General features: G+C 38.6%; 2 protein-coding genes across 2 annotated transcripts; one reads left to right on the top strand and one right to left on the bottom strand.

Moving 5' to 3' along the window:
- Positions 1 to 231: 231 nt before the first annotated feature.
- atg9b (autophagy related 9B) lies at positions 232 to 9,369 on the bottom strand. The gene is made up of 12 exons (XM_015059722.1): positions 8,665 to 9,369; positions 8,475 to 8,518; positions 7,417 to 7,481; positions 6,570 to 6,740; positions 3,992 to 4,133; positions 3,127 to 3,875; positions 1,769 to 1,922; positions 1,419 to 1,598; positions 1,073 to 1,318; positions 741 to 979; positions 574 to 667; positions 232 to 378 (listed from the first exon to the last, which is right to left on the bottom strand). Exons 1-12 carry the CDS (start codon positions 8,771 to 8,773, stop codon positions 247 to 249), a joined length of 2,325 nt encoding a protein of 774 aa, XP_014915208.1. The 5' UTR covers positions 8,774 to 9,369; the 3' UTR covers positions 232 to 246.
- Positions 9,370 to 10,076: 707 nt separating this feature from the next.
- Positions 10,077 to 16,499, top strand: abcb8 (ATP-binding cassette, sub-family B (MDR/TAP), member 8). Its single transcript, XM_015059723.1, has 16 exons — positions 10,077 to 10,307; positions 11,026 to 11,341; positions 11,425 to 11,580; positions 12,626 to 12,720; positions 12,832 to 12,937; positions 13,022 to 13,183; positions 13,889 to 13,974; positions 14,048 to 14,145; positions 14,224 to 14,329; positions 14,443 to 14,476; positions 14,830 to 14,966; positions 15,060 to 15,154; positions 15,238 to 15,371; positions 15,515 to 15,662; positions 15,745 to 15,995; positions 16,158 to 16,499. The coding sequence occupies exons 1-16, from the start codon at positions 10,204 to 10,206 to the stop codon at positions 16,239 to 16,241; spliced, it is 2,112 nt and encodes a 703-aa protein (XP_014915209.1). The 5' UTR covers positions 10,077 to 10,203; the 3' UTR covers positions 16,242 to 16,499.
- Positions 16,500 to 17,173: the final 674 nt, after the last annotated feature.

A 17,173-nucleotide genomic window follows, 5' to 3' on the forward strand; every position in this document is an offset into this window, starting at 1 on the left:
GAGAAAAGTTTTTTTTTTATATAGTGTTCCCTGTTTTCCCCTAAACCCTGTGGTGCCCCCCCCCCCCCCCACCCCCTTTTCAGTAAACACTCAAAGTTTTCCTGCCTCTGTAACGGTTTCCACAATGAAACATGTTGTTATTACTGCAACCTGGTACTACTCAGGCATAATGTGTTCACAAATCAGAAACAAATTAGATTTTTGCATTTCTGATCGTCTGGCCACCAGTAAATATCAGCTGAAAAATCAGCTAATATTGGTCACCAACTGATTCCTCAAAAACAGCAGATCACCTGTGTTTGTGTGAAGATCTCTCATTGGCACTGAACTCTGCCAATGTCCTGAGGTCCTCTGTGGATGGGAGGTCTGCTGATGGAGCTGCACAGACAAACACTTGTTAAGAGTTCAATAAAAAAAAAAATAAAAAAAAAAAAAAACTGAGCAATGGATCAACATTTAAACCTCATAACTAAAAGCTGGGCTACTTGAGGGACTGATTTCCATCGTTTATAAACCAACCTGACGTTTACGTTTGAACCGACAACAGAGTAAAAGTTGTGATCAGGAAATTACCTCATGCATATAAATGGCATGAAGGCTCATCTCTGCTGAGGCAAACTCTGAGTGCAGCGCATTGCTCCGGATGCGAGAGTCGCTGTTAGACATGCTGTAAAAGAGGAGCAGAACTGAAGTTGAATTTGTGCTTCTCTGCAACATTAGATCCCAGGTCTTAAAAGTACCTGTTAATGACGGTGCGGTCGCTGCGGTACATGGTGGTCTCAGGGTAAACGGAGGAGGGCAGAAGGACATGGGGCCGGCTTCGGCTTGGATGTGCATGATGAGAGGTGGACAAAGAGGCCAGGACACTGGCTGCGGCAGATGCAGCAGAGCTGGGCGGGACGAAACGATGGTCTCGCCCTGGTAATCCGGATGCAGTGAGGATGGGGTGGATCAGGACGCTGGCTATAAGGCTTTCAGCCTGGAAGCGGCCACATACATGAAAAGATTTTAAGAACAATCGCCTATTTTTTTGGGGATGTTACGTAAATGACATCAAGATCAGGCTTCCTACCCCGGCGCCAGACTCGTTGGAGTGCAGCGAGGTGCACAGAGGGGCCTCTGAGAGCAGCAACTGTGTTGAAGGCCCACCCTGTGCGTCATGCTGCACCTTCTCCTTTAAGTGGCTGATGAACAGTGAGCTCTCCTGAGGCGGCTGCCAGCGGGGGTTCTTCAAGGTGAAATGCATGAGGGACAACTCGGTCTTGCCGTTCTCAGCCTGTTGATATACAGACGCCTCCGTCTGGCCGTCTGACATCCACTGCAAAAACAGAAGTGCGGCCAAATAAAGCAAATGCATTATTGTTGTTCTCCTGAGTATACTGGCCTCCGTCCTGCCATGTAAATGTAATAAGTCTTACTGTTGGGTTTCCATGCCGCCTAATATCCATCTGAGCAAAGGAGCAGATATCGCCGACTCCAACCACCTCCACAGTGAAGTTCCTGAAGAAGTCGATGATTTCTAGGGATTTGTTTCTCAGGAGGAATATGAGGATGAAGGGAGTAACAATAGGACTTAGAAGTTCCTCCAAAATGAACACCTAAGGTAAACACAGAGACAGATTAATTCTCCCCCCCAAAAACGCATCATGGCGTCATTTCAGACTGAATAATCCAATGATAAATCGTAGGCAACAAGCAATAAAAACAATCTAGTTCAATTTAGTAGAAGCTAATGTTTTCCTATCTACTAATATGCTGTTCTCCTCACCGCTTTGTATTGGAACAGCTGTGCCACCTCGTCACGGGTCTCGCTCTTGTTTGCGTTCCCCCTCCAGTGATCTGGCATGTAATGGATATGAGCCAGCACGCACTGCAGAAGCTGCTCCGGACACCAAACCATATGTTCATCCGGAATGAAAGACCTTGTGCAAAACAGGCACAAAAATGATAAAATAGCTTATCTGAAAAACATTTTTTTTTCTTTTTTTTTACACATGTATTCATATTTTTATGTTATGAATGAAATCTTCAGTGTATCATTCTGAGATTTTATGTAATAGACCAAGACAAAGTAGAGCAGTATTGTGAAGAGGGAGAAAAATGGGAGTGTTTTCCTTTTTCCTTTTTTAGATTAACATCTAAAAATTCTGGTGTGCATTGCTATTCTGCCCTTAAGTCACTCCCTTGCAGGACTATCTTTCACTGTGATTAAATCAGTCAGCATGCCTCTACAAGACACGAACATACACAAAATAATAATAAAAAAAATATATTTTTATTTTTTTTGCAAAAAACTTCAAGCTCAATCATATTGGATGGAGTACATCTACAATTAGCAATCCTCAAGTCTTCCTAACTGGATTTAGTTCCAGATGCTTCTAAGAGATCATCCATTGTTGTTCTGGCTGCATTTTCCTTCTGGAAACTGAGCCTCTCTTCTAGACAGAAAAGCATCCCCACACTATGATGATCCCACCACCATCTTTCCATCTTGTGCATGGTGTGTGGTGTTGCCCTTCGGTCCCACAGCACAGAACAGAACTTAGTGGGCTGCTGATATCCTGCTTTATATCCTACAATTCTATCTCTGAGCTATCTTGTCTGGTTCTTTTACTTAATGTTGTCGTTTGTTTCTTTATTCAAGTAAATTACACACTGGTGGACTCTATTTAATTCATCAGGCAGCTGGTTGAACAGGATTTTATTTGCCGTTATTAAAGTCAATTGAAATTAATGCTGTCCTCAGATTTTTATTCAGTTTCGCTTTTCACTTCATCATGTCCATCTATTTTGAAATCTCAATAAAGTAAACTGGTTTGTGGTTGTAACATGAGAAAATATAAAAGGTTTAAGAAGAAAGAATATTTCTGCAAGTCAATGTATCAGTTTTATATCTAAATTACCTAATTTTTATGACTAATGACAGACATGTGACAGGTGGCACCATATTCTAAAAGAGCATTATGTGCATTTAAGTATATTACACAAAATATGTAATTACATCTTCTATTCTGCATAAATTATATAAATACCAAGTGATTTTGAACCTCTCTTATCAAGTTCCATGTCTGGCAGAGATTCTGCCGATTTCACACCCATAACTAAAAAGAAACGGCAACAACTCACCTGGTTATAGTGATAACTACACCCAGCACAGTGATAGCGGTCAGAATGTGCTGCACTGTAAGAACGTCCTCATCATAGACAGTCAGTGCAATGAGAACAGCCAGCACCGAGCCTGAGAAAAAAGCAACATTCTTGGCGAGAACAGTCAGGAGCGGCGACGTGAAGGAGTTCATGTATTTTGAAGTGGGCTTGTAGCCACGACCCAATCGTCCATGCAGCTCGTGGTTCAGCTCGTTGAAGTGCCGCAGGTATAAGCGGCCGTAGAGGGACCAGCGGCGTGCGCCCAAACTTCCGGGCTCCCTGCGGATCACTTCAGTATAACTGAAGAAAGCGTAAAGCACCTGCCACACCAGGATGAAAGGACACAGCAGCAAATTGGCCAAGCCTATCAGCAGGATCACTCTGCTCAGCTTCTGAGCCAGCTCAAGGCGATTTCCACTGCGCTTGTACTTAGGGTGCAGGTTCCACTTGTTCTGAAACAGGGAGCCGGGACCCCAGAAAAGGATGAGCTCGAAATTGTACTTGAGGCCTTGGGTTAAGAAGACCACATTGCCCAGCAGGGGGAGCTGCAGATGAACTGGCAGCAGCGATTTGTTTATCATGGCCACCATGTAGTTCTTGAAGCGCAGGATGCGGTGATAGATGTCAAGTTCTGTCAGTTCTTTCTTGTGAATGCACATCTGCTGTTCCCTCTGCAAACTGATGAGCCGATCCTGGACCTCCTGCCACGTGAAGTTGCATAGTTCATCCTGATAAGAAGAAGGAAGGGGGGTGGGGGGACAAAAGAAACTGATGAGAAAAAAAACAACAAATTGCTTGTTTGCTGTAGCAAATCTTAATTTAGATCACCAAGTGGAGCATATACCATTTTAATCTTCAGTGCTTTGATGTAGAACTGCCTGATCTCCCAGTAGCTCAAAATGTTGCAGAAGACTTTAATAAGTCGGTAGATCCAGAAGGTGGCAGCCATTATCAGAAGGAATATGATCCAGCTGTTGTCTTGTATCCTAAAAGAAAATGAAAATCCCTTTTGTACACAATTGCAAGTCATTTTGTCTTGCTATGGCTTTAAAAAGACAAATATTATGCAGTTGCAATTTTACTGTTGAATCTTGCTTCCTTCCTCTGGCAACCTCTGCTACTCTTCTCCAATTACATGTTTAAGCAAAGTTTCAACCAGTAACGACAGGGCAAAGGCTTTGCATAATCCCAGAGGGGGTGACATGTTGCAGGGTTCTACCAAGGCTGTTTTGATTGCCTTTGTGTGCCTGTTGCCCACCTCATGTAATCCTTCACTCTACACCAGGTGACAGTTCCACAGATCCAAAGTTAAACCTGTGCTGAAGACTTTGTGCAGAGTGACAAGTATCAACAGCGAGAAACTATAGGCACAAAATCTTGACCCTGTTCAGTGGATGTCACTTGTGTTACCTAAAATATCCAAAACTGAGAAAGCTTGTGGATACTCCCAGGTAGAGCAAGTTACTTTTTAAGGTTTTAAAAAGTTACACTTTCTAAACTGCTAACATTTTCCACCTTACCGTCCCTTAAGTTTAAAGTTATTTTATTCAGATGATGCCAGATAAAATGACGGAACAACTGGAGATTTCTATGGTTATATGGAGCATATAATAGCACAGCGTCATCCACATAAATATAGCTGACAAAAATATTTTCAACTATGAAACACACAGAAAGTCATCTTATGAAAACAAAACTATGACTACCCATCACTCCTAATAAGGTGAGCATCTCTTTTAAGCACCCAACTGTAAAGCAGTTATTATGACTAATTAAGAAGACAGAAATTTAAAAAGGTGTAGTTTTCATTGTGTGTTGAAATCAAAACAATAACTAATTGGTTTAGAAAATAGTATTATAACTGGAATAATTGTTATGATATTTAACCTAACAGCAGGTTGCAATACAAAATACACTAGCTGCTGCTTTTCTATTTTAGATTAAATAAAATTAGATCACACTTTTTTGTTTGAAATTGTTCTGTAATTTCTGGGACACTTTGATCATTTGAAATGGTTACTGTAGGCCATCATATCTTCAAGAAAAAACTAAATAAACAAACATATCACATCAGTGAAATTGTCAAAACTTTTTGATGCCATATGATGTCGGACACTTTAACGGAGAGATGAACCGTAATTATGTCCTCAGTGCACATGTCTGTTAAAGCTCTTCAAATATGAAATTAGATAGGAGTTATGAAGTAGACAGAGAGACTCTGAACTGTGGGACAAGCTGTTCCTAAAATAGCGTACCGTGCAGCTCGACGTCACTGACTTTGACATAAACAATGTTTGTGCTGGAGTTAGACTGAAGCTCAAACAGATGACGCGTGTCCCATAAGCCGTAAAGAAGAAAGAAGGCTAAGTTAAAGCTACATGGAAAAAATGTGGCGGCACTCTGTTCCAGGGGTGCTGGTGGTGGGGTGCTCTTTTAAAGGAAAGGTAGCAATGTGTCATGTGGTAGTCAGCTTGTCAGTATCCAAGTCAGCCAGTTGCAGCTCACACCAAAGGTATCAGTTACACTGGCTGTTTCTCTCAAGCCGGTCTGAACGGTTTACAGAAACATATCCCTAGAAGAAACCATGACTTATAAGAATGTTCCAACTTGAAGCTGCCAAGCTCAAAGTAAATAACAAATGTGGGAATGGAGTACACTCCAGTGAGAAACTGGAGTGTTGTGAATAAACATTGGCTCGCTCTGAGTAAAACTGATTTTAACATCAACAAATCTGTCTTTATTTTAACCATGACATGGCAAAAGGAAATGTCATAAAAAAAATAAAAAAAAAACAACAACACTGCAAATGATAGCAACATTACTACCAATACTATGTGCGTGTGAATATGTGTGTGAATTGGTAGGTGACTGGATGTAGTGTTAAGTGCTTTGGGGTACTCTGGACTTGATAAAGCTCTATACAAGCACAGACCATTTACAAGCCAAAATTCTTTTTATAAAAATAAGCTTTCAAATCTCTGCAGTATATATTAAGGAACCTTCACTGCCAAGCCTTACAGATAAAAATCTACACCACGTCCTCTTCATTAAATGACTAATCTCCATAGAGACCAGCAAAATAGCTGCCTGCTCAATATTCTTACCCTGGGAAACTGACCGTATCTTGCAGTCTACAGCCACATCTAGTTCAGCCCCCTAAGAAATAAAGTCACGCTATTTAATTGGAACTATATTAGACTGGGCAGCTGCGAAAAGTCTGACAAATGGAATCTCTCTAAAGGCCAGTCTCTAATCCTGCACTCAGCTCGAGAACAAAGCATCTCATCAGACTGGGCGAAATGAGAGAACAGCCACAGGAGATACGACTTAATGTGAATGTGACAGATTAAAGTCATTTTATCTCTGCAAGAAAAACAAAATGAAATGTCACTGTGATTTCTTTGGCGTTTGTTTATCTGTACCTCTGTGTGCACTGCTGGCTTGGTACGATGGCATCCGGAAGCGTCACTTTGTTTCTTTCGTAAGGGTTCTGGCCTTGCCCGGTGTGGTTCACTGCTCGATTGGCAAAGAGGACATCATACTCCACACAGTTGACAAGGAATGTAGTGAATGTGACAACAAACAGAAACTGACTGGAAGGAAGAAAAGGAGAATTGCATTATTTTTCATAGTGATTAATTGTGTTGAACCACATTTCTAACTTTTACAAGGGCACAACAATAAGTGATCAATTAGTAATACTACAGGAGGTAAACATCTTGACAAAAATTGTTCTGGATATTATTCTGAAATAGACTGAAATTGGCCCCAGGAAAACAAAGATTAATCAAACATTCCCAGACACTCTAATCAACATAAATACATTTTAAAAAAAATTGCATTTACTTTGGCTAAAAATCTAAGGGATGCAAATTAGGGTAGAGTTGGTGATTTTAGGTTCAAATTAAATATTGGAAATGTCTACGTGTGTGTGAAATGATGCAACAAAAGATAAATATTTTAAGGCTTTCTACAATGTGAAGGGTGCTGCCGCAAGATGGATGTTGAAATATTAAAAAAAGGATAAGCTTAGCACCTAAAGAGAACCGATTCCTTTGAGAATCATGCATCCTTGCATAAATGAATACAAGACTGATCTTGTTCCCACAAGAGCATGTGACAGTAACTTCTCATCATAAAAATCACAGAAAACCAACACCACTAAAAGACTGCTACTTTAACTGAAAACAAGTACACTCTTTTTAATAAGACGTACGTCACTGTGCCCCAAGCTGCATCTTGCAAATATAATTATAATTTTATACTTACATGAGTTCAAAGAATTCTGACAACATCATACAGGCAAAGCCATTTTTTTGATGATAGTGATAGATGTAAATACGTTGGTTAAGGAAAACCTGATATAGGTGATCTACAATAAACATATTAATAAGTTGACAGATCAAATAATAAAATACAACAAAAACATATTCATTTTTCAATTTAATTTAATTCTTTCTAGCAGTTTTATGAATAGCAAAAGACTCATGAGGCTTTTCATAGCAGATACTAAATTCAACTTTTTCGTGGGCTCTGACCTCTAATTCTGAATGAGAATTAGCCATACAGAAGTCCATAGTCCACTTCCACACAGAAAAAATATGATCAACATTTTTTGATAACCCACTGAAAATGAAGAAATAAAAAGATCATCCATATTAAAGAATATGTCTAACTCAATAAAGTGCAAAGAGCATCAAGTCAGATAATGCATTTAAAGACTGAAGATAGTGGGAAGTCTTAGTTTTGATACATTTAATTAATAGGAAAAAATATCTAAGTTTTCATAATTTAACCCCTTAACTATCACCCTGAAAAAACCCACTGGATAAATGCATGTCATCCAGTGTTCTCATGACAATCAGGGGATTTTTAACTTGCTGATCATCGATTAGAGGCAGTTACCAAGTGTATAGCAAAAGCTTAAAGGAAACAAGCAAGGTCAAAGAAAGGGAAAAAATGACAATGTGTCAGTGAGAAATGGCTGTATGAATAGGCTACAGCCAAAAAACAACCCAAAACATGGCACAAAAATAAAATAATAAAACTATAACTACAAAGAAATTAAACACAAAATATAAAAAAATATATATATAAATTTGCCACATACAGAGGAAACAAACAAAACTTGTAATTCTAGACAACAGGGTTTGTGGGTTGATTTGTTTTTTAGTACTGTGGAGAGAGCATGTTACCTTCTCATATTTGTTTCACGTGGCCACTTGTTTTGCAATCTGAGAGAGGTAAACATTACACAACCCAACACTTCCACTGCAACTACTGATTTGCTTCAGTTTATGTTAGAAAGCCATGATTTCAAAGGATATTCTTGTAAAGAAGTTATCCAAGTTCTTGATATGGTGCCATGAGTCTGTAAGAAAAAATTGAGACATGAGTCATCCTCAGTGAGGAAACAACTATGACACAGCTGCATCCAGTCATTTTAGATGACTAGATAATCGTCATAGGGCTGTGTTTTTATATCCAACCCGTAATAACAGAAATAGCTACGTTTACCTTTTAGACTTTCGGGGACATGGACCAATAAGTCTTCTTCTCCTGGTGGAGAGTCTTCCTCGTAGTCCTCAATTCTCTGATACTCCTGGTAGGCTTCAAAGTTAGCCATTGTGCTTCATTCTTTAGTCACCCCAAACTGTTTATAGCAAACACTAACACGAAACGAGCAGAGACAGAGAACCGAGGCTACATTCTCTAGCTAATATAAGCAGCTCAAGCAGTTCAAATAAGGGTAAGAAAAGCTAACATTAGATTGCTAACTAGCTAGACTGACCGACAGCGCTTGTATAACCTTAAATCACCATGATTACACGTAAATACAGCGTTTGAGTTAAGAATTTAGTGCGCGTTGCCTCCGTTAGTTTTAGTCCTGAATGCTAGTTGCGTTTATAAAAGGTGATAAGTAAAATCGAGAGAGTGGCAGCCGGTTAGCTTGTAAATGATTCAGCCCGTGTGTAGTCAGGGTGACACGGTTTGTTTTGTTCCCGACTTGCTCTGTCCTGATGCTGATCCTGATCTTCTTTCTGGTTTGGTTTGAGATATAAGTCTTTGTATGACCTCCTTTAAAACCTCCAAGTCTTTCAGTAACTATTTTCTCTCTTCAGTCTCTCAGTTAGTTGATTCCCAACAGATATAAGCGATCCCATACGCGTGCCTACTGTTTTTTGTTTCACAAACAAATGTCAACAAAACACCATTAGCGTCACTTCCGCTTGACATTATATCATTTCCGTCTCTTAGTTGTAGCTTTAACAGAATAAGTATTTTTTTTATTGTTCTACTACAGACTTAAACTTATCAGCTAAAAATGTTAATACACTTTAAATGATTATTGTAGTGCAGTATTTAAGATTTTCAAACAAACAAACATTTAGACTCATCAGATGTCGCACTGGCTTCATAGTGCGACATCTGGCCACTTTGTAAGTGGCCAGATTTACGTTTAACAAATTTTAATATATTGATTTTTCATGAATATTCACTTTGCTATTAATTATGATAATCATTAAGACAAATAATTAACAGCTATGCCTATCACAAACAGCATAAAAACGAAAAACAACAATAAAATGTTCTTAAATGTGCTTAATATGTTTTAGAAAATATAGAAAACTACAGATTTAAATTTAGTTGTTTTTTTTTCTATTTTGCTTAGTAAAAACAACTACTTGAGGGATGAATGTGATACCCGAACCCTATCTTTAAAACCAACGTTTTTTGAGATATTAGTAATAATGATAATTATTTATTTTTTATTTAACATTTATTTCACAAGAATAATCCCATTATATTATCATTTTTACTGACTTAATTATTATTATTCAGTGGCTGGTTATGACTAAAACTCCTGTGAAGAACGTGCCCCTCACAATATGGCGATGACGTTGACGTACTCACGCGACCTTTACTCCTCCTCTGCGTCTTTGCGGTGATTCGTCAGCGTCAGTATGGCAGCCTGCAGGGAGCCGTGGGATTATTATTGAACTCCACAATTAAGTGAACATTTTGAGTTATTTATTGCCGAAATAAGGTTAAAACATGTCTCAGCTTCTGTGCTCCAGATTGTGCGTCACTGCTTGTTCCCGACCACTCTCTTTTTCTTCACTGTGCAGTAAGACAGGAGGAAAATGGAAACTCTCACGGTAGGTTGAAGTCATGGGTTGAAGTGACCAGTTGCTAGATTAGCTAGTGACAGATTTGTATTAGGCTAGCTGTGTTAATTACACGTTAAGTGGTACCACTGGCCCGAAGCAGTTTTATAATATGTGGAACGAATAGTTTTGAGTTTGTAATCCAGACAAAAGAAGAATATTAGCAATTACTTAATCAAGGACAATGATTTGTCCTTTAATGTTTAATAAAGGGTAATATGTTATGTCAGTACGTGACATACAGTTTAAAAAAAAACTCTCTGATCTGAAAGAGTGACGCAATTATGAATCAGTAAATATAACTTGGCTTTAGAGATTTCAAAACTCTAAGGCCAAGTTTTGAAATCTTGGCCTTAGATTTCAAAACTTGGCAATACTTTATAAATTAGAAAGAGTACCACATGTAGTGTGTCTACTGGGGCGTTATAAAAGGTTTTAAGATCTAAATTGGTCATAAAATGTATCTTAATTTGCAGATCTAAAACAGAGTTTTTTAATAAATGATTTTGATTTCAGTTTTGTTTGATTTCAGTTTGAGAAAAATAATCCTTCATTTGTTGAGAAAATACTTTGAGTACCTAGATAAACAACTCAATCTCAGTTGTTTGTAACTAAAAATATCCAGAAAATGTCTTCATATTTCTCATATGCCTTCATTCATGCTAGTAATTTTACCCCCTAACTATATTTGTAATGCCTTGTGATGCAGGTGGTATACAGCTCATTCACACACCTCCACACAGCCACCTGGCAATCCTTTCCACCGCATTTGGAACCTGACTCAGAGAGCCATCCACCACTCCTCCTCCCGGACATCCAAATCGCCAGGTTTGAAATTCATCTTAGGACCTGCGGTCCTCACTGTTTCAGCACGCCTGTTCTGCCGTGTAGCCTGCTGTGAGGCAGATGACAACAACAACGCTCCAGAGGAAGTTATCCTCAAAGACTCTGTGCCTGACTTCAAATGGCACATCCTGTGGGAATTTGTCAAACCACAGCTGTTTGCGCTCATCGGTGCTGTTGTGGTAAGCTTCAACTGGTTTATTTGAACTTGATTGCAATGATCAAAACTGCCATTTCCAACTGCAAATGCATTTTCTCTTTTCAGCTTGCTTTTGGTGCAGCTATGTTGAACATTCAAATCCCATTAATGCTTGGTGATTTGGTAAATGTTGTAGCACGCTACCTCAGAGAACATTCGGGTACCTACGTCAACGAGATAAAAGGTCCTGCTATCAAGCTACTTGGACTGTATGCTATCCAGGTACGTACAAAACATCTATAAATGCATGATATACGTAGTTTTGAAGTTTAAGTCGAAGTTCCGCACTGTACTGTTATGGGTAGTAGGTGTTAAATGCACCCATATAAATACAGTTCTTTTGCAAAAGTATTTGTACTTTTGTACATTTTTGTATTATTTCACATTTAGCCCATAATCTTTATTGTTTTGTATTATAATTTTATGTGATTAAGCAACATATATTATTGCACAGTTAAAAGTGGAAATGAATGTACTTTTTTTTTATTACACATTTTACTCTGTAAAAATCTGAATATTCTTATGAATATTCAATGCTCCCAAGAAACATATTTTCCCATATTTTTCTGCATGCTTATGGTATGCTTCTATTTGATTTACACATCTGGAGTAGGGCTTCACAACATTAGAAAAACATATGATATGCGATAACATCAGTAAAGGTTGCTATAACGATTAGGCTTTTGGTAAATAAATAAACAATGGAAATAGCTCTCTGCTTTGTATTCTTAGCAAAGCTGAGACTAACCCCAGATAAGGGCTAGTCTATTCTGTCTCGGAAAAATGAAATGGAATGTAACATTTCCATCTCAACAGTGTTTTATTAAAAATTTGTATTTGTTTTTGGCTTTATCTTTGAAACAACTTAGTTGTAGATTCTCACTGAATTTACCATCTCACCATCTCTTTACAATATAAAGCTTTTTATGTTGCTTTAAGTGTCACTAACTATATTACAGGCATAGAGAGCCTGAATTCTCGGTACATAAACACTTAAATCAGTCCGCACAGTTTCTTGTTATTTATATATTGTGTACAGTGATATTGCGCTAACAATAATTTTGCAATTGTGCAAATAGACTCAGACCTTTGGTTATAATGTGACAAAATGTGAAAAAGTTAAAGGGGTATGAACATATTTTCACAATACTGCATGTAGGTTCCAAAATGAGTACATTTTACCATTTGCATGCAAAAATTGAGATGTCACAGATTTAAAAGGTTCAGTGGTCTGTTGTTCTGGTCCTTCATCAAATCTTTTTTGCAGGGCCTGCTAACAACTGGCTACATCATCTTACTGTCGAGGGTAGGGGAAAGAGTGGCAGCAGACATGAGGAAAACCCTCTTTGCTTCCCTGATAAGGTATATATTCTACAATGTTGACTCTGAACACTGTTTTAAAACATATTCAAGCAAAGTCACTTTTCAAACCTAAGTACTACCCTTTTTTTTTTTCTTTTTTTTCCCCACCAGGCAAGATGTTGCTTTCTTTGACGCCAATAAAACCGGGCAGCTTGTAAACCGTTTGACTGCTGACATTCAGGAGTTCAAGTCTTCCTTTAAATTGGTTATTTCTCAGGTATTTTCACAAGCTTGAGTCAGCATTTTGGTCACACATCCCATATAAAAATTGCAACCATTTTCCCATCTTGTATATTTTCAGGGTCTGCGGAGCATCACACAGACAGTCGGGTGTTTTGTGTCTCTCTATATCATCTCCCCCAAGCTCACAGGCTTGACAGTCGTTGTCCTCCCATGTCTTGTGGGAGCAGGAGCTATTATTGGTTCATTTTTGCGCAAACTATCTCGTCTCGCTCAAGAACAGGTAATATTTTATATATTTATACTGTTTGATTTATTTATTTTTTTTTTCATATTTGGTCATGTTAGCCAAATATGTAGAGCCTCTTGCTACAGAGAGACATTATTACAGCAGGGTTTGAAAGTTGGTCATAGTTGATGGAGTGTAGAGAAATCCTGACAGAAACTCGGTCTGCAAGAGACTTCAGTGGAGGTTCACTTTTTAGCAGGACAACACCCACCAAACAAACAGTCAGTGCAGCAAAATAGCATTTGTGTCTTAAAGTGGCCTAGTCAAAGTCCAGACTTGAATCAAATTGAGAATCTGTGCCAAAACTTGACAAGTGATCTACACAGACTGGATCAACCCAGCATTCTTGAGGTTGCGTTTTTTTTTTTTTTTTTTTTTTTTTGCAAAGAACAATGTAAAAAATAATGTCCTTAAAGTATTGACCAAGTGAGGCTCAATACAAATGCACATTGCACTATTTTGATTTTTATTTCTAAAGAATTTTGAAAAGCACTATCAATGTCCTTTTTTACTTTATAATACTGTTGGATACTGTTGGACTTTTATTGCATAAAAATCCAACAAAACCAATTGAAGGGCTATGAATACTTCTGTACGTTGATGCTTGTTGTTTGCTCTCAAAATCAGCCATAAAAAAATATTTTTCAAAATGTTGTTTAATTTACTATCCGACTGGCTTCTGCTGTTGTTCAAATCCAGGTAGCAAAAGCAACAGAGGTGGCAGATGAGGCTCTGGGTAACGTCCGGACAGTGAAAGCTTTTGCTATGGAGGAACGAGAACTCCAGTGAGTAAAAGCACATTCTGAAATCATTCTTAAAAATTGACTATACTTAGTCTTTTATTATGTTTCTCCTCAGACTGTATGCACATGAAGTCGACAAATCATGTGAAATGAATGAAAATCTTGGTGGAGGCATCGCAGTTTTCCAAGGCTTGTCGAACGTGGCACTGAACTGTGAGTGTTGACGTTGCTGTTGGACACAATATATGTCAGACCTTCAATAATGCTAGTGTTCTGATGCTGTTCAAACAGGCATTGTGCTGGGAACTATTTTTGCTGGAGGGACATTAATTTCAAGTGATGAGATGTCTCCTGGAGACCTGATGTCTTTCTTGGTTGCTTCGCAGACTGTTCAGAGGTATGAGACTCACCATGTTTATTTCTTCATCTGATTCACAATAAAAAAAGTTAATGCACTTGTTGAAACTCAACTTATTTCAGTAATGAATAATACGTCTGTTTTGTGCTCAGATCCTTGGCCAGTATTTCCATCCTTTTTGGACAGGTAAGTTAAAATTACATGTTTGTTCTGTGCCCTGCAGAAAAAGGTGCAAGTGGAGGGAGCTGCACACCTGTGCACAGGATAATTTTCAGATTTGTATTTGTAAAAAGAACTTTAAAAAGGAGCTTTCATTTTCTTTCCATGTCGCCGTTATGGACCACACTGTCTCATCTGCCAAGACGGTGTAATCCCTATAAAATATATTGAGGTTTTTAGTTCTGAGAAGACAAGTGTGGAAAACTTCAAGGAATATGAATACTTTTGCAAGGCACTGTACTGTACAGTGTATGTTGTCTAAATTCTTGAAATGTTACTTTTGCTTCTAAAGTTTCCTGTGGAATGAAATTTTCGTGCAGGTGGTGAGAGGGATGAGCGCTGGGGCCCGGGTTTTTGAATACCTGTCTTTAAAGCCAACCATTCCTCTATCTGGAGGAGGACGCATCCCCTTCCACTCTCTGATTGGAAGAGTGGACTTCATGAACATTTCATTCAGGTTTAACACATATAGCATCTTCTACACTTCTAAGAACTGAATAAAGTTGTTAGATAACATGAAAAAAATTCTTATTTTTTTGTGCATCAACAGTTATCCAACGAGACCCGGCCATGAAGTCCTGAAGAAGTTCAGTTTGACGCTGCCACCTTGTAAAACTGTTGCAATTGTCGGTGAATCTGGAGGAGGTATTCTGACAGAATGCCAATACATTTCATTTTGTGACATCTAAATGATTTTGAGGTTTGCTCATAAAAGTTAAACCCTGTAGGGAAGTCCACAGTGGCATCCTTACTGGAGCGTTTCTACGACCCAACCAACGGTGTGGTCATGTTGGATGGGCTCGACATTCGCACGCTGGATTTGGCCTGGCTCAGGGGCCAAGTTATTGGATTTATCAATCAGGTAGATTGTTTTATCCACCTGACCGTATCAAGCTTAAATAACATATATAATGCTTAATAATCAACACAGAGAATAGTTAATGTGTTTAAACGTCTGTTTAGATTTAAATTTATGTGTCATTGCATTCTCTCTTCTGTTTGAAGGAGCCAGTTTTGTTTGGATCATCTATCATGGAGAACATCCGCTTCGGGAAGCCTGATGCCACAGATGCTGAGGTCATTAGTGCAGCAAAGCAATCTAATGCTCACCGCTTCATTATGAGCTTCCCAGATGGCTATAACACGATGGTTGGTACGTGCTCCCATTTAAGCTTAATTTCTTTTTAAACGCTGTGTTGCATGTAAATTCTAAGCTTCTACGTTGCTACATCTAGGTGAGCGAGGCGTGGCGCTATCAGGGGGCCAGAAACAGCGGATTGCCATCGCCCGAGCTTTGATCAAGAACCCCAGCATCCTTGTGCTCGATGAAGCCACCAGCGCCCTTGATGCAGAATCCGAGCGGGTGGTGCAGGAAGCGCTGAACAGGGCCACAAGGGGTCGCACTGTGCTCATCATCGCCCACAGACTGAGCACTATCCAAGGGGCCGATCTAATCTGTGTCATGAGCAATGGCCGCATTGTGGAGGTGAGGATTTGGAGAAGCATGGGCGCTCAATTAAATGTATCGACTCATGAAGGAGTTCAAAATTGAACCCCCAAACTACATACTGTAATTTAATTTTTAGAAATTTATCATAATGTTACCTCTAGCCAATGCATTATCTAACAGGTTGTTCTTTTCACACAGGCTGGAACACATTTGGAACTGCTGAGCAAAGGAGGACTTTATTCTGATCTGATCCGCAGACAAAGAGCCGAGGGGCAGAAATAAAGATTTACAAACAGTTTTCAGTTGTGCAATGATAAATTATTGAGTTAAATTCAAGGATAACATCTGCTGGGTTAGAAAATGAACATGTCTGTGTTTGTTTAGTTTAATAGAAAAATCAAACAGTTGTAAATGGTAATTGTGTGTTAAGTGGACCAACTGGATTAAAATGTGATGATTTTTAAAATGCTACTGTACTGTGCTTATGAAACGCATTAAATTATGAAGTTTAGTTTTTGGAAAATAAAATCTTTTTGAGAAGAGAAATGTCTTTATTTAGAGTTGGTACTTAGAGGATTTATGTTTAGCACCAATGAATTATGTTTCTTTTTTTTTTTAAAAAAAGCAACTATGGTTAGTTTAAACTTGTATTTACATCAGAATATATGACTTAACTAATTTTGGAACAAATCATGTGGCTCACAGGAGCCAATGGTACAACCTTTAGACATTAGCAGCTACTATTTTTGAATTGATCTTGCCTACCTGTGCACTCCTAGTTGTTTAAACCAAGACTTTCTTGCTGGTAATTGCTCCATATATTACTTGTATGGATTGCAACCTTGTCAGTGGAATTGAACTTTTAAACAAGTTTACACAGTTAATCAATACATTTGGTGTATGGAACACTCTTAAAACATCAAAATGTAGACCCCTCTTCTTCCAAGGCTGCATTTGAAATTTGAAGTCACCTGTTTCACAGATTTGTTCCTCTTTAGGTTCTACACCACAATTGTCTGTGTTTTTGCCCATGGAAGTATTTCCACTACTGCTGATTGGCTTCATTGTAAGCAAAGATAATGTGTGAGATCGCTCTTTTAGTGAGTGCACCAGGAGTGTGCACTTGAAGAAAGGTGTTGCTGCTCTATCCTCTGATCTACTTGAGAAATGGCCACTTTGAGAAGCTAAAGAAGAAGCACTTTCTTTAGCTTCTT

The sequence above is a fragment of the Poecilia latipinna genome, unplaced genomic scaffold (genome assembly GCF_001443285.1).
Source record: "Poecilia latipinna isolate Pla-1442-1.1 unplaced genomic scaffold, P_latipinna-1.0 Scaffold1653, whole genome shotgun sequence".
NCBI lineage: Eukaryota > Metazoa > Chordata > Actinopteri > Cyprinodontiformes > Poeciliidae > Poecilia > Poecilia latipinna.

What these genes read in the sequence shown, in the direction of transcription:
- atg9b (XM_015059722.1), bottom strand. Translation starts at nt 8,773, where the DNA reads ATGGCTAACTTTGAAGCCTACCAGGAGTATCAGAGAATTGAGGACTAC. An exon ending in TCAGAATTCTTTGAACTCAT is followed by an intron (nt 6,741 to 7,416) that starts GTAAGTATAAAA and finishes TCTTCCTTCCAG; the next exon opens with TCAGTTTCTGTTTGTTGTCA. An exon ending in CCAACGAGTCTGGCGCCGGG is followed by an intron (nt 980 to 1,072) that starts GTAGGAAGCCTG and finishes GGCCGCTTCCAG; the next exon opens with GCTGAAAGCCTTATAGCCAG.
- abcb8 (XM_015059723.1), top strand. Translation starts at nt 10,204, where the DNA reads ATGTCTCAGCTTCTGTGCTCCAGATTGTGCGTCACTGCTTGTTCCCGA. An exon ending in TTGGACTGTATGCTATCCAG is followed by an intron (nt 11,581 to 12,625) that starts GTACGTACAAAA and finishes TCTTTTTTGCAG; the next exon opens with GGCCTGCTAACAACTGGCTA. An exon ending in CTCTTTGCTTCCCTGATAAG is followed by an intron (nt 12,721 to 12,831) that starts GTATATATTCTA and finishes TTTCCCCACCAG; the next exon opens with GCAAGATGTTGCTTTCTTTG.